This window comes from Uloborus diversus, chromosome 9, assembly GCF_026930045.1.
Source record: "Uloborus diversus isolate 005 chromosome 9, Udiv.v.3.1, whole genome shotgun sequence".
Lineage (NCBI taxonomy): Eukaryota > Metazoa > Arthropoda > Arachnida > Araneae > Uloboridae > Uloborus > Uloborus diversus.
Window position 1 is genome coordinate 134762033 of NC_072739.1, and position 17071 is coordinate 134779103.

The 17071-nt window shown below is 30.7% G+C and overlaps 2 protein-coding genes across 2 annotated transcripts in view; both read right to left on the reverse strand.

Annotated features, from left to right (window-relative positions):
* Window positions 1-219: 219 nt before the first annotated feature.
* On the reverse strand, window positions 220-2723 carry LOC129230627 (uncharacterized). Its single transcript, XM_054865042.1, has 2 exons — window positions 2620-2723; window positions 220-1053 (listed from the first exon to the last, which is right to left on the reverse strand). Exons 1-2 carry the CDS (start codon window positions 2665-2667, stop codon window positions 769-771), a joined length of 333 nt encoding a protein of 110 aa, XP_054721017.1. The 5' UTR covers window positions 2668-2723; the 3' UTR covers window positions 220-768.
* The window catches only part of LOC129230512 (uncharacterized), a 37039-nt gene continuing 22669 nt past the window's right edge, over window positions 2702-17071 (reverse strand). Inside the window, exons 5-8 of the mRNA XM_054864914.1 lie at window positions 15664-15780; window positions 9335-9494; window positions 2950-3061; window positions 2702-2715 (exon numbers count right to left, since the gene is read on the reverse strand). Coding sequence (XP_054720889.1) covers window positions 2702-2715; window positions 2950-3061; window positions 9335-9494; window positions 15664-15780 — 403 coding nt within the window. The remainder of the gene's footprint in view (window positions 2716-2949; window positions 3062-9334; window positions 9495-15663; window positions 15781-17071) is intronic.

Consider the following 17071-nt stretch of genomic DNA (forward strand, 5'->3'; position numbering starts at 1 on the left):
GGGTTAAATCAGTGGTGTCCAACCATTTTTTACCCAAGGGCTGCATTTTATATTAAAATGATTCTCGCAAGTTAGACATACTACATAATATTTTTTTAACTATAAAATTCTTTCTAAATAACATGGCAAAACAATGAAAAAGAAAGAACGACAAACCAAGATTTATTGTTGTCACTACTTTATATTTATTCTAAAATTATGAAGTGTGCATTTGTTTTTCCAGAACTCAAAATCTGACTATTTGACAAATTATGACAAACCCCGGTTTTCAATTTGTTGCGTTGAACATAATGGGCCACAAGGGTTAGTTTTGCAGGCTGCATGTGGCCCATGGGACGTTGGTTGAGCACCATTGTTTTAAATTATAAGTAAAAGACTGAAAAAACACACTTGCTGATAATGATTTGTTAGCTTATTTTAAAGAAATTATATATTATCTTGAAGAATTTACATTTAACTAATAGAACAGCAACAAAACTACAGCCTAGGATTTAAAAAAAAGTCTTGCTTCCTTTACTTCCACATTTTCATTTTAAAATTGAAAAGTTTCTTTCCACTCAATATTTGTACCTGCCACTATCATAAATGTGCCATTCAAATCTGAACCACAAAAATGTTGATTCAAGTTTGAGCAGCACATTTATGAGATTGATTCAAATTATTTCAAGGTGAAATAACACAATTTTTTGTAAATTATTGCAGTTCACAACACATACATTTGACTCTGGAAGTTAGAAAACGCAAAGTATTAAAAGCAGTACTATTGTACTATAAAATGTCTATGACTTGCATATTTCCTTCTAAAGAGTTCGAGTCATCATCTAGATCTACAAGAGTCACTTTATTGCTCATTTTTTCTGTTGCTTTAATGTCATTGTTCTTTGGCTTGTCTACAGTTATTTTAACATCTATGCAACTTCCACTTTCCATTTCAAGGTCTTCTGCCGTTTCCGTGCCTTCAATTTTCTCTCCATCGAACTCAAACACCATTTTTTCCAGAGGGATTTCACGTAACTTAGCGTATCTCACCATCACCTCTTGCATGCTTTCAAGCTGTAATTAAAAAAAAAGTAACAGGTGTAATACTTAACAAAAACATCAAGGACATAATAGTACATTTACTTTTTTCAAACACAATACAAGTTCTTGTTAATTTAACTGATTTTCCTCATGAATACCTCTTTTTTTTTCCTTCTTTTTTTTTTTTTTTTTTTGTAAAAAAAGCTTTTTAATCAATTATCATTCAAAAATTGAAGTATAGTAATGTTTGAAATAATTTTCAATGAACAGCAGGGGGGGGGAGGGAACTAATTTAAACATGGCCAGCAAAACCAGTTAAGGAAATATTTATACATAAAAAAGAAGTTACATCAATTAATATTTACAAGTGCTAATTTTCTTCAAGAATATAATTCTATTTTATGTTTTAATGATGGGGGGGGGGGGGGAGAAAAAAAAAGGAAATATTTACGTGCTAGCATTAGCTTAGGCAATGTTAACAAGAACATGATATATTGGCAAATAAGCTAAAGTGCAAGAAAAATTACACAATATCAGTTTTAAAACAAGCACAAATGAACTGAAAGTTTTTAAGGGCGTTTAGAATTAACTTTATTCAAATTAATTTACTGTTTTAATTGATAAAATCTAAAACTTATTTGTAATATAGAGAGAGTCCTACAACATTGATATTCTATTCTCATTCTATGAACCACCTTGTATTTTTTTTTCTCACTGCTCATTTGACAACAATGGTTATGCATATTTTTTTCCCAAACAATCATAAGTTTTACTTTACAGGAAATGATATACAGCCCCCACAACATCATTTTAACGATACCCGATTTAACGATTTCCTCAATTCAATGATAAATTTCACTGGTCCGGATTCAATTGCATTGAATGTCTATTTTCCTCAAAGAAACGATAACTTTTCTAGTCCTTTGACAATCGTTAAATCAGGACAATATTGGGCGAAAAATATACTATGTCAGTTTCAAAACAAGCATAATTACCGAGTTTTTATGCAGAACAAAAAATAAAATAATGAAATTTATTCAAATTTAGTTCTTGGTTTCCGTGCTATATCTTTAAGCCTTAAGTACCACATAAAATGTATTATCTCTACATAGTATAAAATGAAGTTTCCAAAACTCGTCTGTTTGTTTAAATGCGCAAAACTCAAGAACTACAAGGCTGATTTCGCTGAAATTTTCACAGTATATTTCTTTTGCACACCACTGGAAAGAGTGGCTTTTTTTACTCCAGATCTAACTTGACCTGTGGTCAAAAACTACACTTCTATCTTCAAAGGAAACAAGTTACAAGCCTTTTTAAAATCAAGTTCAAAATATCTTATTTCCGTTCAAATTGTTAACCATTTTCTTTCTCATTTTAATTCCTTAAACTTATCGTCATTGTTTGGGAAGGGAAATTGTTTGCATGATGTTTTTTTAAATTTATTTATTTAAGCCTGATTGTTGAATATACACAATTTTCATTTTCAAGGTAGACCGGGCAACACAGCTAGTTTTTTGCATAAGTTAAATATGTAACAATTAGTGGGAAAAACCAAAGTCATTACGGAGCATCTTTACTGTTAGTTTAAAATTTACTTACTCTATGAATCGCCATGTCTATTTTTTTCTTACTGTCATTAGACTGCATTTTCACTTTTATTTGGTTGTCATCCAGTTCAGTTTCATTTTTCTCTGCCTTATATGGCAAACATTCTGGAAATAATTTTTAAATGAAGAGAAACAGCAAATGTAATGGTTGAACAATATTAAAAAAAAAAAATTCCAACTGCTATACACTCAAAACCTTAATGCATATTTTAAAAATTTGTTGAATTAACAAATTTTTTTTAATCTAGAAAGAAGCAAAAAAAGCAAAAAAAAAAAAAAAAAATCTTACCAATTAATTCATAAAATTTAATGTTTAAGCTGCTTGGAGTGTCATCGACTTGAATATTTCTGTCTTTATGGCATAATAAGACTTCTGAAGCCTTAAGGTTGAAAGCATCAGCTACTTTACAAAATATGGAGGAAAATTTCTCACTCTAAAAATTCAAAAGAGAAAATTAAAATAATTAATCTAAACAGAAATATTTGATTTTTAGTTATTCTACTGACAAAATTTTATATTCCCAGATATGAATGAGCTGGTTAAATAAAAATTTGTACTTAACACATTACAGTATACTGTCGACTCGTGCTACAACGCGATCCGACTTACGCGAAATGACTATAACGCGAGTTTTTTCAGGAACAACGAATTTTAAAGCTAAAGCGAATTTTTCGCTCTCGACATGAAAATATTTGGAATTCTTGTATTGTAGACTATAGAGACCCTGAAAGAGGGGTGTTACCATAGATGTAAATGTTATAAAAGTAAATGCGAAGCTACTGTATTTAAAAATATATTAGAATGATGATCAGATTGCTCAGCATAAATCATCATCTTTAATTTATAAGTTATAAATGTAACTTATTGTATCTACTGTATAGTACACTTACAGTGCAGTGCTCCATTATTAATACATACTGTATGTACCATACTGTTTTATTTTTATGTCTCTCTCTCTCCCATTGATCACTGATTTTGTGCAATGTAACTGTATTTTATGTTGAATAATGCAGTTTTTTCTTTTTAAATACAGTAAAAATTCTGCTCTTTATGTAAGAAACGGTAATATATGTTTACAAAACAATCTAAAACAGTTTAAAAGGTGTTTAAAATTGTCTAAAATGATTGGGTATGTTAATAAAAAAATCATATACACAACATTTTTCCACAACGGGAAATTTCGACTTACGCGAGGAGTCGTGGAACGCATCCCTCGCGTAAGTCGGGATCCGACTGTAGTTGTACGTAGTTTTATGCATTAAAAGAACACACATATAAATTTACATAATAATTCCCATGCTGTCCTTTACAAAAGGACAGCATGTAATTACACACCTCAATTACACCTGATACAGAGTTGCCACAAAAATTCAAGAATGAAATTCCCTGACATTTCCAGTCGATTCTAGAAAAAATTCCAGGTTAATAAATTTTGACTTATGTTATTTAATATCAATACTATATAATTTTTACTGTAAATAAACCTATTTTAGCAACCAAATAATGCTTTGAAACATTATCAATAATTGTTATCAAAATTTGGGTTAGGTTAAGATAAACTTAAAATTAAATTACAAATTCTTTGAAAGACCAGATATTTCCAATTAATACTTTTATTTTTGAATCTCTGCAATTGCATTGTGCAAAAGTTTCCCTTTCAATGCAAACATTTTATTTCACTATAAACTTTTTCTTAGCACTTTTTTTATACTTCTCTTCTTACTTTGCAACTTTTTCTTATGGCAAGATGATATGTACTAGGAACCATTCTAGCATGATTGAGCACATTGTAAGAAATCCCATTTGATTTGATTCTCCCTCCCTCCTCTCAGCATGAATAACATCATTCCGTCAGTCCTTAATGCTACAAGAGTTTTCATTCAAATTTTTGACTAACATGCTTTTGTTGAAACTACACTCTCAACTAGTGGTGCGACATCCATTAAAAAAAAAAATGATGTTTAAAAATAATAGATGTTCAAAATTAAAACATCAATGTTTTAACCAAAACCACGACGGATGTTTTAGACATGTTGTGAAAAAATTATCAGCATTGTGAACTTCTAAAATATTTTTCTAAAGGAGAATTATTTTTAATTCAAAAGGATTTTTCACAAACTGTTAACTTTAAAAGCAAATGAAGAACTAAAAAATCAAATGCTCATTCTTTTACAATTTAGTATTTTCACAAAAAGAAAAAAAATGTAATTGCTAATTAAATAGGTAACAGTTAAATTTTGCAAAAAGAAATAAATAACTAAAGCAATTCTAATCCAGAATTTATTAAAATAACTTCCAACCATTGAAATACAGTAAACTGCCAATCATTTGTGAGTGGATTATCTGCGGGGTGGATTATCAGGAAGTCATTTAACAATCTGGGACATGGATTTTCACAGTAAAAAACAAAAAACCAACAGCTGATTTTTTTTTTTTGTCGCGAAATTGTAAATAAACTCAGTTATTTTTGTTTCATTTGTTAATTCCTTTTTTGTATTTTCTTCATTGCGCTTACACTATTTTTTTTTTTTGATGTTATGTTCTGTTGTGCAAAAAACATTTTTACTATACTGTATATATTTTCAATGTTTGATGAAAGTATTATTATGCATCAACAGGGTTCCCAGATATATATCACGAATCACGATATATAATTAATATTTATTTTGAAAATATCATGATTTTTTGATACTTTCGATATTTATTTTTTCAAAGTACGATATTTGTGGTATAAAAATTAAATGTATTATTCATACTAATATATTCTTTAAAATTAAATAATCCGAAGTAATACATTCATGTAACATATTAATGCATCATTAATATTATGTAAATAATATAATCTTCCTTCTTTATTTTCTATTTATAAAATTATTAGTAATGTAGTAATTTTAATTGGCCAGAAAAGAAAAAAATATATATGGATGTGTACTGACTTAAGCATATTTTTTATTTCTGAACTATATAAAATTTGAAAAAGTATTTGACCAAAGAAAAATGAGTAAAGCATCTAATGCTTAAGTAATTCAATTAAAATTAATAGATATGTATCAGTTATGCTATATTTTATTTCTAATAGATTAAATGATGATATTTTACAAATGATTGTAAATATTATTTGTACTTATGTCATTTAAAGTACATAAATTTTTATATAAAATACATATTTATCACTACAAATAATGAAGGAAACATTAATTTTAAAACTGATGCACTATAGTAATAACATAAGAAAAAAATAGCACAGTGATTTGAGGGAGCAGTTACTATTTAATGATTTAATTTTGTGTTGATCGAAAATATCGGACATATATCAAAATGTCCGATATATATCAAAATATTCGATATTTTTGAAAATATCATGATATTTTCGAACCCTGTGCATCAATACAGCTAAATTTTTCAGGAAGGACAATTTCTACCTTTTTTGTTTCTAATTTTAGCCTTTTTGTGGTTTATTCGTGATTTTTATTATCCGTGACACTTGTGCCGCCCAATTCTATGGATAATCTGGAGTTTACCATAATGGTAAAGTTTGATGGATGCAAAAGAACTGAAATCTCAAACACCGGAGGCGGATTCATAAATTTTTGTAAGGGGGGGGGGCACGTTTCAATGCCCCCCTTACCCTCCCCTAAATTTCTCTATGGAACAACCTGTGCCATGGATCGTATTTCCTCAAATTTTCATCAAACGTCATATTTCTGTAGGCAAACAAGCTGGACACGTTACCGTAAGTTTTGAACACATTCTTCTTTTGTAAACGAACAAAGAACTCAAAATGGCAAAAGCCCAGTTGTTGTTGCATGCCCCTATGGTCAGCAGAGCTAGACCAGGTCCATGAGTTCGTGTATCACTCATGGGTGGGGAAAGAAAGCAGCCTCCGTTAGTTGCAAGAACTTGAGCACCAAAAAACAGGTGGAGGACTGACTTAGCTCGGATGCCCCAGGCTTTTGCTGAGCATATTGGAGTGGCCTTCACGCCTTGGGTGGCCCTACCAGGAGAATAAAAATAGCCCAGTAAAACAACCCAGTCAATCCTTTGGATTATGAAGCACTGAGAAGCAGACCTTGCAGAATCAAGCAAAAAATGGGTCCCCATCGATTTCATATACTATTTTTTCGGATCTAAAAATTGAAGTTTAATAATAATCTTAATAAAATTCATGCCACAGGGGGGTCAGTTGACCCTTTGACCCTCCCCTGAATCCGTCCTTGTCAAACACAACATGCAATTTTCAGCAAAGTCACTTTCAATGTTGGCATGTTTCCAAAAAAAAAAAAAAAACAAGTTTTAACCTACAAAAGTTAAAATTTTGAGACTTTAAATTTTTATGATAATTCATTTCATGAAAAAGGAAAAAAAATTAGAATGAATGCTATTAAAATACTAGTAAGACACATGCTTTGCGGGGGAAATACTAGTAATTTCCAGCTTGAATTTTATATTTTTTTTCAAAAAAAGCAAAATTAAATGTTATGATATTAATCAGAGCTTTATGATTTTCGTAAGTTATTTTATTTTCTTTATTTACTTAATTTTTTGTAGCCTTTTTACATTCAGTACTTTAAAAAATGAGAAGGAATTAACTGATATTTCCAGAAACTTCATTAATTTGTCACTTTTCCTGAATTTCCCGGACTAATTTAGATAATTTTCATTTTCATAGAAAATTTCAGGTTTTCCAAATTTTCCAGGTATAATTCCAGGGTTTCAACCCTGGTGATAGATAGCATTTTTGATAATTTTTGACTTCATAAAGCACCATATTGCATTATGTAAGCAATAGTAAAAACTCATTCATTTACGTACATACACTCAACAAAGTTTACAGTTCAAAAAGTCACAGGCTAGATTGATGAATCTTGAAGAAGAATAATGCATGAATTATTTGAAGACAGAATTTTCAGATGTCCAAGTAAAAGTGATACTTCTGATAGAAGAATTGATTTAGGCCAGCTATTCTCAACTGGTAGTCAGGCAAACGGTACTGGTATACAGAAAAAATTTACCAGCCCTCAGAGATTTTTACTTGTCCAATGTTAAAAAAAAAAAAAAAATACTTGTGTTTTTGTTCTTACACAAGAAAAAAAAAGGAAAAGAAAACACCATAGTAATAATAGTATTATCTTATGCGACATCTTCAATGTGTATTTTTTGATTAATTTTCGTACTTGTCTACGAAATTTTCAGCAGTGTTTATTGCTTAAGTATATCTAATTCTAATAAGCTTATTCTTAGCATTTAAATATTTTTTGCAACAGTTCTTAACATTCCAATGAAGTTTTATTTATATATTTATTAATTCATTTATTATAGCTATTTTGTAATAAAGAAAAAAAAAACACCTTCAGCCTTTCGTAATTTTTTTACAAGCATTTAAGGATCCTCCAGTTGAAAGTTTTTTTTTTTTTTTTTTTTTGCAAAAGAAAAGGGGAAAAAAGGAAAAAACTTCATAGTCTGCAAAATTTAAAAAAAAGCATGTTTTTACTAGTCTGCAAATGCAAGTTTTTTTTTCCCCTTAACAAAAAAAAAAAAAAAAAAAAGAATAAGAAGAAAAATAAAACTGGTCCACGAATTTTTTTCAAAAGTTGTAGCTGGTCCGCTGGTCAAAAAAGGTTGAGAAATGCTGATTTAGGCTCCTTCACTTTTACCAGACAGCATAAAAAAAGTGTGGGTTTTTTCAAGTTTGAGTGATGATGAAAGCAGAGATGTGGACATATTTACAGTATTACCAAAAAATTAAAGGGACTATCTGGTCGAAATAGGCCAACTGAAAGCACACTTTTTGTCACATGCCAAATTCATAGAATTGATTTTATAATTTTGTCACATAAAGAGTGTAACCAGTAATCTACACACTGAGCTAAAGAACTGGTATCAAAGAAAACAACTTGCAACACATTACAAATCAAAATTGGTTATTCTACTATAGGAAACTGCTAGATTGCTGCAATTTTAAAAAGTAATGAAATATTATTCTGTAAGTGTTGTTTGAGCATTATTTTGAAAAATTGGAGAAGTAAGTGTTTAAACTTTATCAATCATGCAATATTATTTTTAAAAACTGTTTTATGTTTTTTTTTTGGCAATTAGAGCTTATTTAATCTCATTGTTATTGTAATTTTCTTCCTAAAGAACAGAAAAAAATAAAAAAATCTAGCATTACAAATTGTTTTTTGTTTTTAAAATATTATTTAAAATCCAGAAAATCTAAAATTTTGAGTTTATGAAGGGTGATATGAGGTTTAAATTATTAGGGCATCAAAATATTATTGTAAGTTTGTAAATAGTTCTTATGTAAAAGAACAACAATGACATTTTAGTATGAAACCACTTAAAGGTATTTTAAAACATTAATTCAGTTCCTTATAACCTTTTAAACAAAAGCCTGCAATATATAATATTTTTAAGCAATTATTTATTTAGAATTTTCTCAAGTGATAATGCTTAAAAAGAACAAGGCCATGATAACAAAGAGCATTTTTTTTTTTGAACAACAAAATTTAGTAATAAAGATTTGCTGCTCCTCCCCCTCCCCCTTCAAACTAAATTCTACATCAAAAGCTAAGAATGGAGACGGCATTTTATAAACATATGTCAAGAAAACACACTTCAAGAACAATAAATAAATAAGACTAAAGTTCAATCAAAACTGCAGAGATTAAGGTTTAAACATTTTAACATAATACATAAATATTCATACTTGTTGGCATTTTATTTTCTTAATGTCAGCAAGATAATGCACTTTCAAGGAAAGCTCGGAATTCTTCTGGGGGGTAGAACAATCCAAATCGATCACTTCAACATTCAAATCATCATCTGAGAGGTCAAATGAAAGCACACGAGCATTTTCTTCTTCAATTCTGAGAGAAAAAACAATATAATAAAGAAAGATAACTAGTTTTTAAATTTGAAATATTGCTTTTAAACTGCACACACTTTTTAGCTTAAAAAAATGAATAAATTAATTGCTCGATCTATTTGCACAAGTGTATTTTTACTCAGAGATTTGCACCTTATTCCCAAAAATTTAAACTTCAGCTCTTAAATTGTTACAGATTCGAATGCAAAGAACCGTCAAAATAGGAAGTAACTTTCTAAAAGGCTTTCTTGTACTTGAAAAATACTGATTTGTACTTGTTGCAAACGTGACCGTATAGTCACGCCCACTTTTGATCCAAAACGCCACTTTTTGAACAAACGATTTGGCACCAAAAAAAGTTTTAATTAGGACGTTTTCATAATTTCAGCTTTAAAACAGTTGATGAGGGACTTACAGTAGGAGGATAATTTTTTCCTCTGCTGCAGTTAGTTATGCATATTAGAAGTACAGAATAAAATAAGCTGTTATTAGCAGTCTTTTATTACAACAAATATGATTGCACTTGAAAATGAGAAAAAAATTGAAAATGCTAGGGTAAAGCTTTAAAGTAATGTAATAATTACTTTTGCACTCTACTTAATAGCTTTTAATTTTTATGAACTATGTTTAGAAAATATAATTTTTTACCAAAAACAAATGTTTTATTTAAAGGCTTATATCTCTTGTACTTACCCTACCATTTTCCATTTATCATCTAATCCACATCCCGTTTTTAGGAATGAGCCCATTTTTCATTTTTCCTTAAGTTTAAGCAATTTTTTAATCGTGAAAGACTATTAGTACCAGCCAACTTTTTCTGTGTTTCTAGTATGCATAACTGTAACAGGGGAAAAAATTAGTCTCCTACTTTAAAACCCTTGGCTTTTTTAGGCTCCAAATGACGAAAATGGCACTTTTTGAACCATGATTTGACTCTGGGATATTTCTAATTAGGCTTAGTGATGTAAAACACCCGGGTATTTATTTTTAGGGGTAAATACCCAGGGTATATACCAGGGTAAATACCCAAAATGGGTATTTACCCAGGTATTTATTTAAAAAATTTATATTCAACTAAAATAGTTTTCTGTATGTATTTCACTATGTATATTTATACAACCATATGCAAAACAATAAATTTTTGTCCAAAAGTTGTATTTTGACCAAATATTTAAAGAATTATTGTATGAAACACAACTTAGCAATCAAATATGATATTCACATTAAATGTGTTGGATATGCCCAATCAATGTTGATAGCCAAATTTCAGATATAAAAAGCCATTCTACAAAAAGTAAAAAGCTTAACTGGTTACAAAAAAAATTTTTTTTTTAAGGTCCTAGTCTTTTATAACCCAGTAATTTGTCCCTGCATGACATCAAAATGTGACGAAATGTCGCTCAATTTATTATTACTATTTATTTACCTATATCTTTCACAGAAATTTCCTCCAAACCTAGTTCAAGTGTTCAGGCTTATTCCGCATTTAATTTTTTCATTAAGTCTTAGATTTCACTAAGCCTTTAATTAAAAAATTATAATACATAAATTTTTATACTTTTAATCATTCCTTTTTTGGTTTATGTTAAAAAAAATCATCACCTTTTGATATACCACCTAAATTTTTTTTTGCAAAATGCGCAATTTCTAGGGGATTTACCCTGCCTTCGGATAAATACCGAAAAAAAAAATATCTTCCCACACTACATCACTAATTGGGTGCATTAAAAATAGTTTGAATAAATTTTCATCATGAAGTACCAGGGAGCAAATGCAAATGAGCAAGGGAACAAAAAACAATATTTTGATTTTTTTTTGCTTATTAATGTGAAAACTGTTTCTATATTTGCCACGTTATCACTTAAACAGCAATAAAATAAATAAATAACATCATAGTCTTAATAACTTCTCTGTTTATTCTTCCAAACAACCCTCATGTTTCCTTTTGTTTTTTTCATTTTGGATATGACTAACCTAGATTCTGATTTTGAAATCCTGAAGTTCATCATTGAATTGCTTATACTTCTCCAATTATGACATTGAAAAGAAAGATTCTTTGGTTCACAATATGTTTCCTTCATAATTTCATCAAGTCTTTCAATTAAAACTATTATAAACTGTGTAATACATATGTATGTATCAGTTTTACCAATTATTTCATATTAAGATTTAAAAAAAAAAATTCCCATTCACTTATTGCATTTTCTTGTAAAATACCCAGTTTAAAAATATTTACCTACCCGCTGGGTATTTACCTGATCCACATCACTAATAGGCTTAACTTAAATTGTTTCTTCTTCGTAAAAAAAAAAAAGTTCATTCTTTCAAATTTGCAACAAGTCCTGTTTGATCCTCCTACTAATTTAAATAAATTTACAAGAGCTTTTAGAAAAAGTATCAAAAAGGCCAAATTTTACTCATCGGCGGAACAAAAAATAGATATGTACTATATCCCAGTACCAAAATTTTTTCGAGGAAAAAATATAACAGTTTAGGGGTGCAAAATATTAGTACATATTACCTACTAAATAAACTTCTAAAGCAAGCAATAAAATTTAAATGAAGTATTTGAGAGAAGAAATGGCGGCACAGCTTTGTACAGATAGCTTTTACTATACCGCCTATACAGTCGACTCTCGATATCTCGAAGTACGAGGGACCAAGAAAAAGATTCGACATAGCCGAAGTTCGAGATACTGAAAACTAACTATTATTTCCCTTTTGAAACAATTGTAAAAGTAATTAAACAAAACCACACATAAATGCTCAGATAGGAGAGAAAACTTGTATTAGTTTCCCCCCCCCCCAAAAAAAAAAATACAAAAGTGTGTAAAACTTGAAGAACATAAGCAAAAATAATATTACTAATAAAAAAATGTATTTCTTACTTCACATTTAATAAATATTGCTTTATACTTGCTTGTTTTTTTGAATTAATATTTCTGCTATGTATGAAATCATTAATTTTACTCATGGCATTGAATATATCCTGTGGAACATTTTCCCGACTTTCAATAGAACGATGAATAATCGATAGTGCATTACTAACATCTGCATTTGTTGGCAAATCATTATGTTCAGAAATTTCAATTTTCTCTTCATTGTCCGTACCATCTTCTTTAGCTGTTACTTCTGCAATAATATCTTCATCGCAAAGTTCACCGCAGGTAATGAGCTCGGAGTCAACGTTTACGAAGTCAGAAAGTTCCAATGATTGTTCTTGAAACACATCTCTGAACTCGTTGTCCAAACATTTGTTAACCTCATCAACAATATTGGGAGCACTTGAAGGAAAGAATCCGCATTTCTGAAAACAATGAGCAATTGTGTCTTGGGAAACATCATTTTGCCAGGCACTAAAAACCATTCGAAGAGCATCTAATACCGATATGGAACTTGTATGCTCTTTATTATTTTCAATATCGTTGATGAGCTTTCTAATTACTCGTTTCCTATAATGCACTTTTAAATTACGAATTACTCCCTGATCAGCTGGCTGAAGTTTTGCCGTTGTATTTGGTGGGAAGAATTCAAGCTTAATTGACTTTAAATTTTTTAACTTTGGATGTGCTGGACAATTGTCCACAAACAGCAAAACTTCTCGAGATTTTTTATGAAAACTCAAATCAAGTTTTCTCACGTATTCTTCAAACAGCTCGCTGGTCATCCAGGATTTCTTATTGCTTTTGTAATTTACCGGCAAAGATTTGACGTTTTTAAAGCAACGTGGGTTTTTCGATTTACCAATAACTAAGAGGGGTAATTTTTCTGATCCATCAGCATTGGCACCAACAAGAACAGTTAAGCGATCTTTGCTCATTTTTCCTCCAGCGCAGGACTCTCCTTTGAACATTAAAGTTTTTGGGGAACACATTTGTAGAATAATCCGGTTTCATCAATATTAAAGACGTCTGATGCTTTGTAACCAAACAGTAGGGTGGGAAGTCTTATTCTCCATTCTTCACAAAGACTTTCCGGGACGTCTTTAGCTTCTCCATGTAAATTCCGAAAAACTATGTTATGACGAGCTTTAAACCTCTCGAGCCATCCACTGCTTGCTACAAAGTCCATGTGTCCAAGGAGTTTGCCAAAATCAAGTGCTTTTTCACGAAGGAGAATTCCACTCACAGGGATTTCAGTCCACTTATGCTCATAATTCTTAAACCATTTCAAGAGTGCCGTTTCAATGTTGGTGTATGTGCACTCCTTGATTTTTTTACGATTAAGATTTGCAGAACCGCCCTTTGTTTCGTAATGTTCTAATATTTTTTCTTTGTTCGACATTATTGTCGATAATGTATTCGGCGGTATGCCATATTTCAGGGCCAAGTCCTTTTTCTTAACGGTAGGATTATTCTCTACATCTTTAATTAAATCGACCTTTTCTTCAATAGTTAAAATTTTTAGCTTTCTCTTACTCATTTTTCAAAACGCTGAGCATGCAATCATTTACTAAATGCTATGAGTGCTAAAAAGCTGAGATCAGCGAAGCTTCAAGTGAGCAGTTCCAAGTTCAATTGGTGGGTCACTAACTGGTTTAGCCCTCACCCAGGGGGTATTACACGTGCTCTCTTTCTTGCTAATCCCTTATCAACGTCTGGTCTATCTCCCTTTTGTACTCGTTCTAACAGAGCCACTGAAAAGAACTTATCGAAGCGTGAACAAGCAACGCGTGAACGAGTGCATTTTAGCTCTTTCTCTCGTCAAAAGAGGTGGCGACCTGTCAATTACGCCCCCGTCTTCAAAGCCCTAACAAAAGGGAGCAGGTGGTGAAAATAGCAGAATTTTCTCCGTCATTTTACGGTCAAGTTGGTTTCGCTACTGATAATCAGGACAATAAATGTTAAGAGATGTCTGTCTCAAACTTCGAGATAAGCGGAGTGAACTTCGAGTTAACGAAAAAAACCCCATTAAGAACATTAGCAGAAGTTTGGGACCATCCAAAAACTTCGACATAAGCGGAAATTCGAGTTCAGCGAAGTCGAGATATCGAGAGTCGACTGTATTTCTTCATTTCTCCCAATTTTGCCTTAAAATTTATTGGCTGCTTTAGAATTAACCTAGATGTAAAAACATCAACTTTAACAGTAATTTTTGAGTGTAGTAATCAAGAAATCATATAGTTATTTTATTCTATTCATATTATGCCATTGCAAATCAGTTTGATTTGAATGGATTTATTTACATAGAAGTGTCTTATAAATCAAAATTTTTTTTTTGTGTGTAACAAATATGTTTCTCTATATTTTTAAAAATATCAGTTACATGATAAGGAAATTAATCACTAAAAATCATAAAGTTTGATTAAAAAAATATTTTGAAAAACAGGATTTACAAAATCTGATGTATAAATTAGAAAATTATATATATATTTTTTCATTTGATAAGAAAAATCATTTTTTTCCACACCCTGTTAATAGAATTCTATTGCATCAAAGAATTTGATTTAAGTTTGGAACGTATAGAAAATTAGTGAATTTTCATTTTAACCATTTTGTTCTTTTTCTTCTGGCATTCTGGACTTTTTTTGGCAAAGTAGCAACCTCGCAAGAATACCACAAATATTTTATTTATATATACTTTTTAACAGTGGGGAAACAATCATGTTTTTAAATATGAGTATTTTATTATCAGATTAGCTATTACAAACTGCTTCCTCTTGGTTTATTTTGAGCACTGGTTGTTTAGTGATGTAATAGGTCTTTATAAACCATATGGTGAGCATATATTTTCAAATTAAAATTTTAATGAAAATAAAAATAAATTTAGTTCAATTATTTTGTAACAGAACTCAAAAAATCATAGAAATCAACAAACCTGATTATTGTTCAGGATGCAGAAAGATTGCACACACAAAAGTTCTTTCACTTGCACATGAAAAAGGCTAACATTATTTTCATTTCTGAAATTGAGTAGCAATCTTTAAACATCTGCAGCTGGTTTTCTATAGGTGGACAATATAAAACAAGATGGGGGTGATTTTCCTTTTCAACTTTGAAAGAAAAAAGCAAAAAAAAAAAGCGGAATTCCCCTAATTTGCAGAAAACAATCACATGTATGCTTTAAGTATATTTTTGATTTATGAGTTTCATCAAGAATTCACTTTGCAAAGGATTTCTTAATTCACACATAAAGTATATTAATTAAAATAAACAAAACTAGATACTTACTGCTGCCTTTTATATGCTTCATCTTCTTGAAGCCTTTGCAAGCGTCTTTTTGTAGTTTTAGATAAGTTTAAATCTTCTTCTTCCGCAGCCTGCAATAAAACTTCTTCAGAGGTTTTTCTGAAGGAAAGATAAAATTAGAAATTAAAAAAAAAAAGCATTTGACAAAAAAAAAAAAAAAAAACTATTAGCAACATAACATCTCTTAATTATACCAGTGATAGACATTAATAATCACAATTGATTATTAAGTATTTCAGCTTTTATAAAGTCTTTTATTCGAACATTAATGAAAAAGGTTATTTAATTTATGAAACATTATTAAACTTTTAATCAACTTGAAGTCCAAATAAGAAAATGCTAGGAACTCTCCCCCTGTCAGCCCTTTGGCTGATCAAGGTAGCACGTGCGGTAATGAATGCCAGACGAGACATGTGTCCCACACATGGAACTGATTTGGTCAGGCCGGAAATACAAATACAAAAGTGACGACCAGCAACAAGCTCTGGGCCCAGCTAGACTGGTTCCTAGTCAATTTACAATCCCCAGTGAAGATCAATGGCCATTTTAAAACTATCTACTCTCTTGCTCATTACCACCTCTTCCGGTAAACTGTTCCAAGGTTCCACTACCCTGCTATAATAATAATTTTTCCTAATATCCATGTTAGCCTGAGATTTAAATAGCTTAAAACAATGACCCCTTGTCCTGTTTTCAGCGCTTAACTTCAGCCCCGTAACATCTTTCATTTTAATAAATTTAAACAACTGAATCATGTCCCCTCGGTCTCTTCTTTGCTTAAGACGGTACATTTTTAACCTTCTAAGCCTGGAATCATAGTCTAAGTGAGAAAGTCCATTTATTAGCTTTGTAGCTCGCCTTTGAACCCTTTCCAATACATTAATGTTTTTCTTAAGATAAGGAGACCAAAACTGAACAGCATACTCCAAATGAGGTCTTACCAAACTTCTATATAAGGGCAGAAGAACTTTAGATTTGTTTGAAATAGATCTATTGATAAACCCAAGCATCTTATTGGCCTTGTTACTAGCAATGCTGCACTGTTGGCTAAACTTTAAATCCTGACTTATTAAGACCCCCAGATCAGTAACTTTGTCTGCCTGACTAATGACTGAACCTTGCAAATAATAACTTGTACACTTATTTCCATGCCCTAAATGTAACACTTGACATTTCCCAACATTAACAGCCATACCCCATTTATCAGCCCACTCCGTAATATGATCTAGATCCTCTTGCAGCTGTTTTGCTTGTTCTTCATTATCTACAGTCCCCATAACTTTGACATCATCAGCAAAACAATTCATGTTCCCAGAAATATTTTTGTGAATATCGTTCATAAAAACAATGAACAAAACAGGCCCTAACACTGATCCTTGAGGAACCCCGC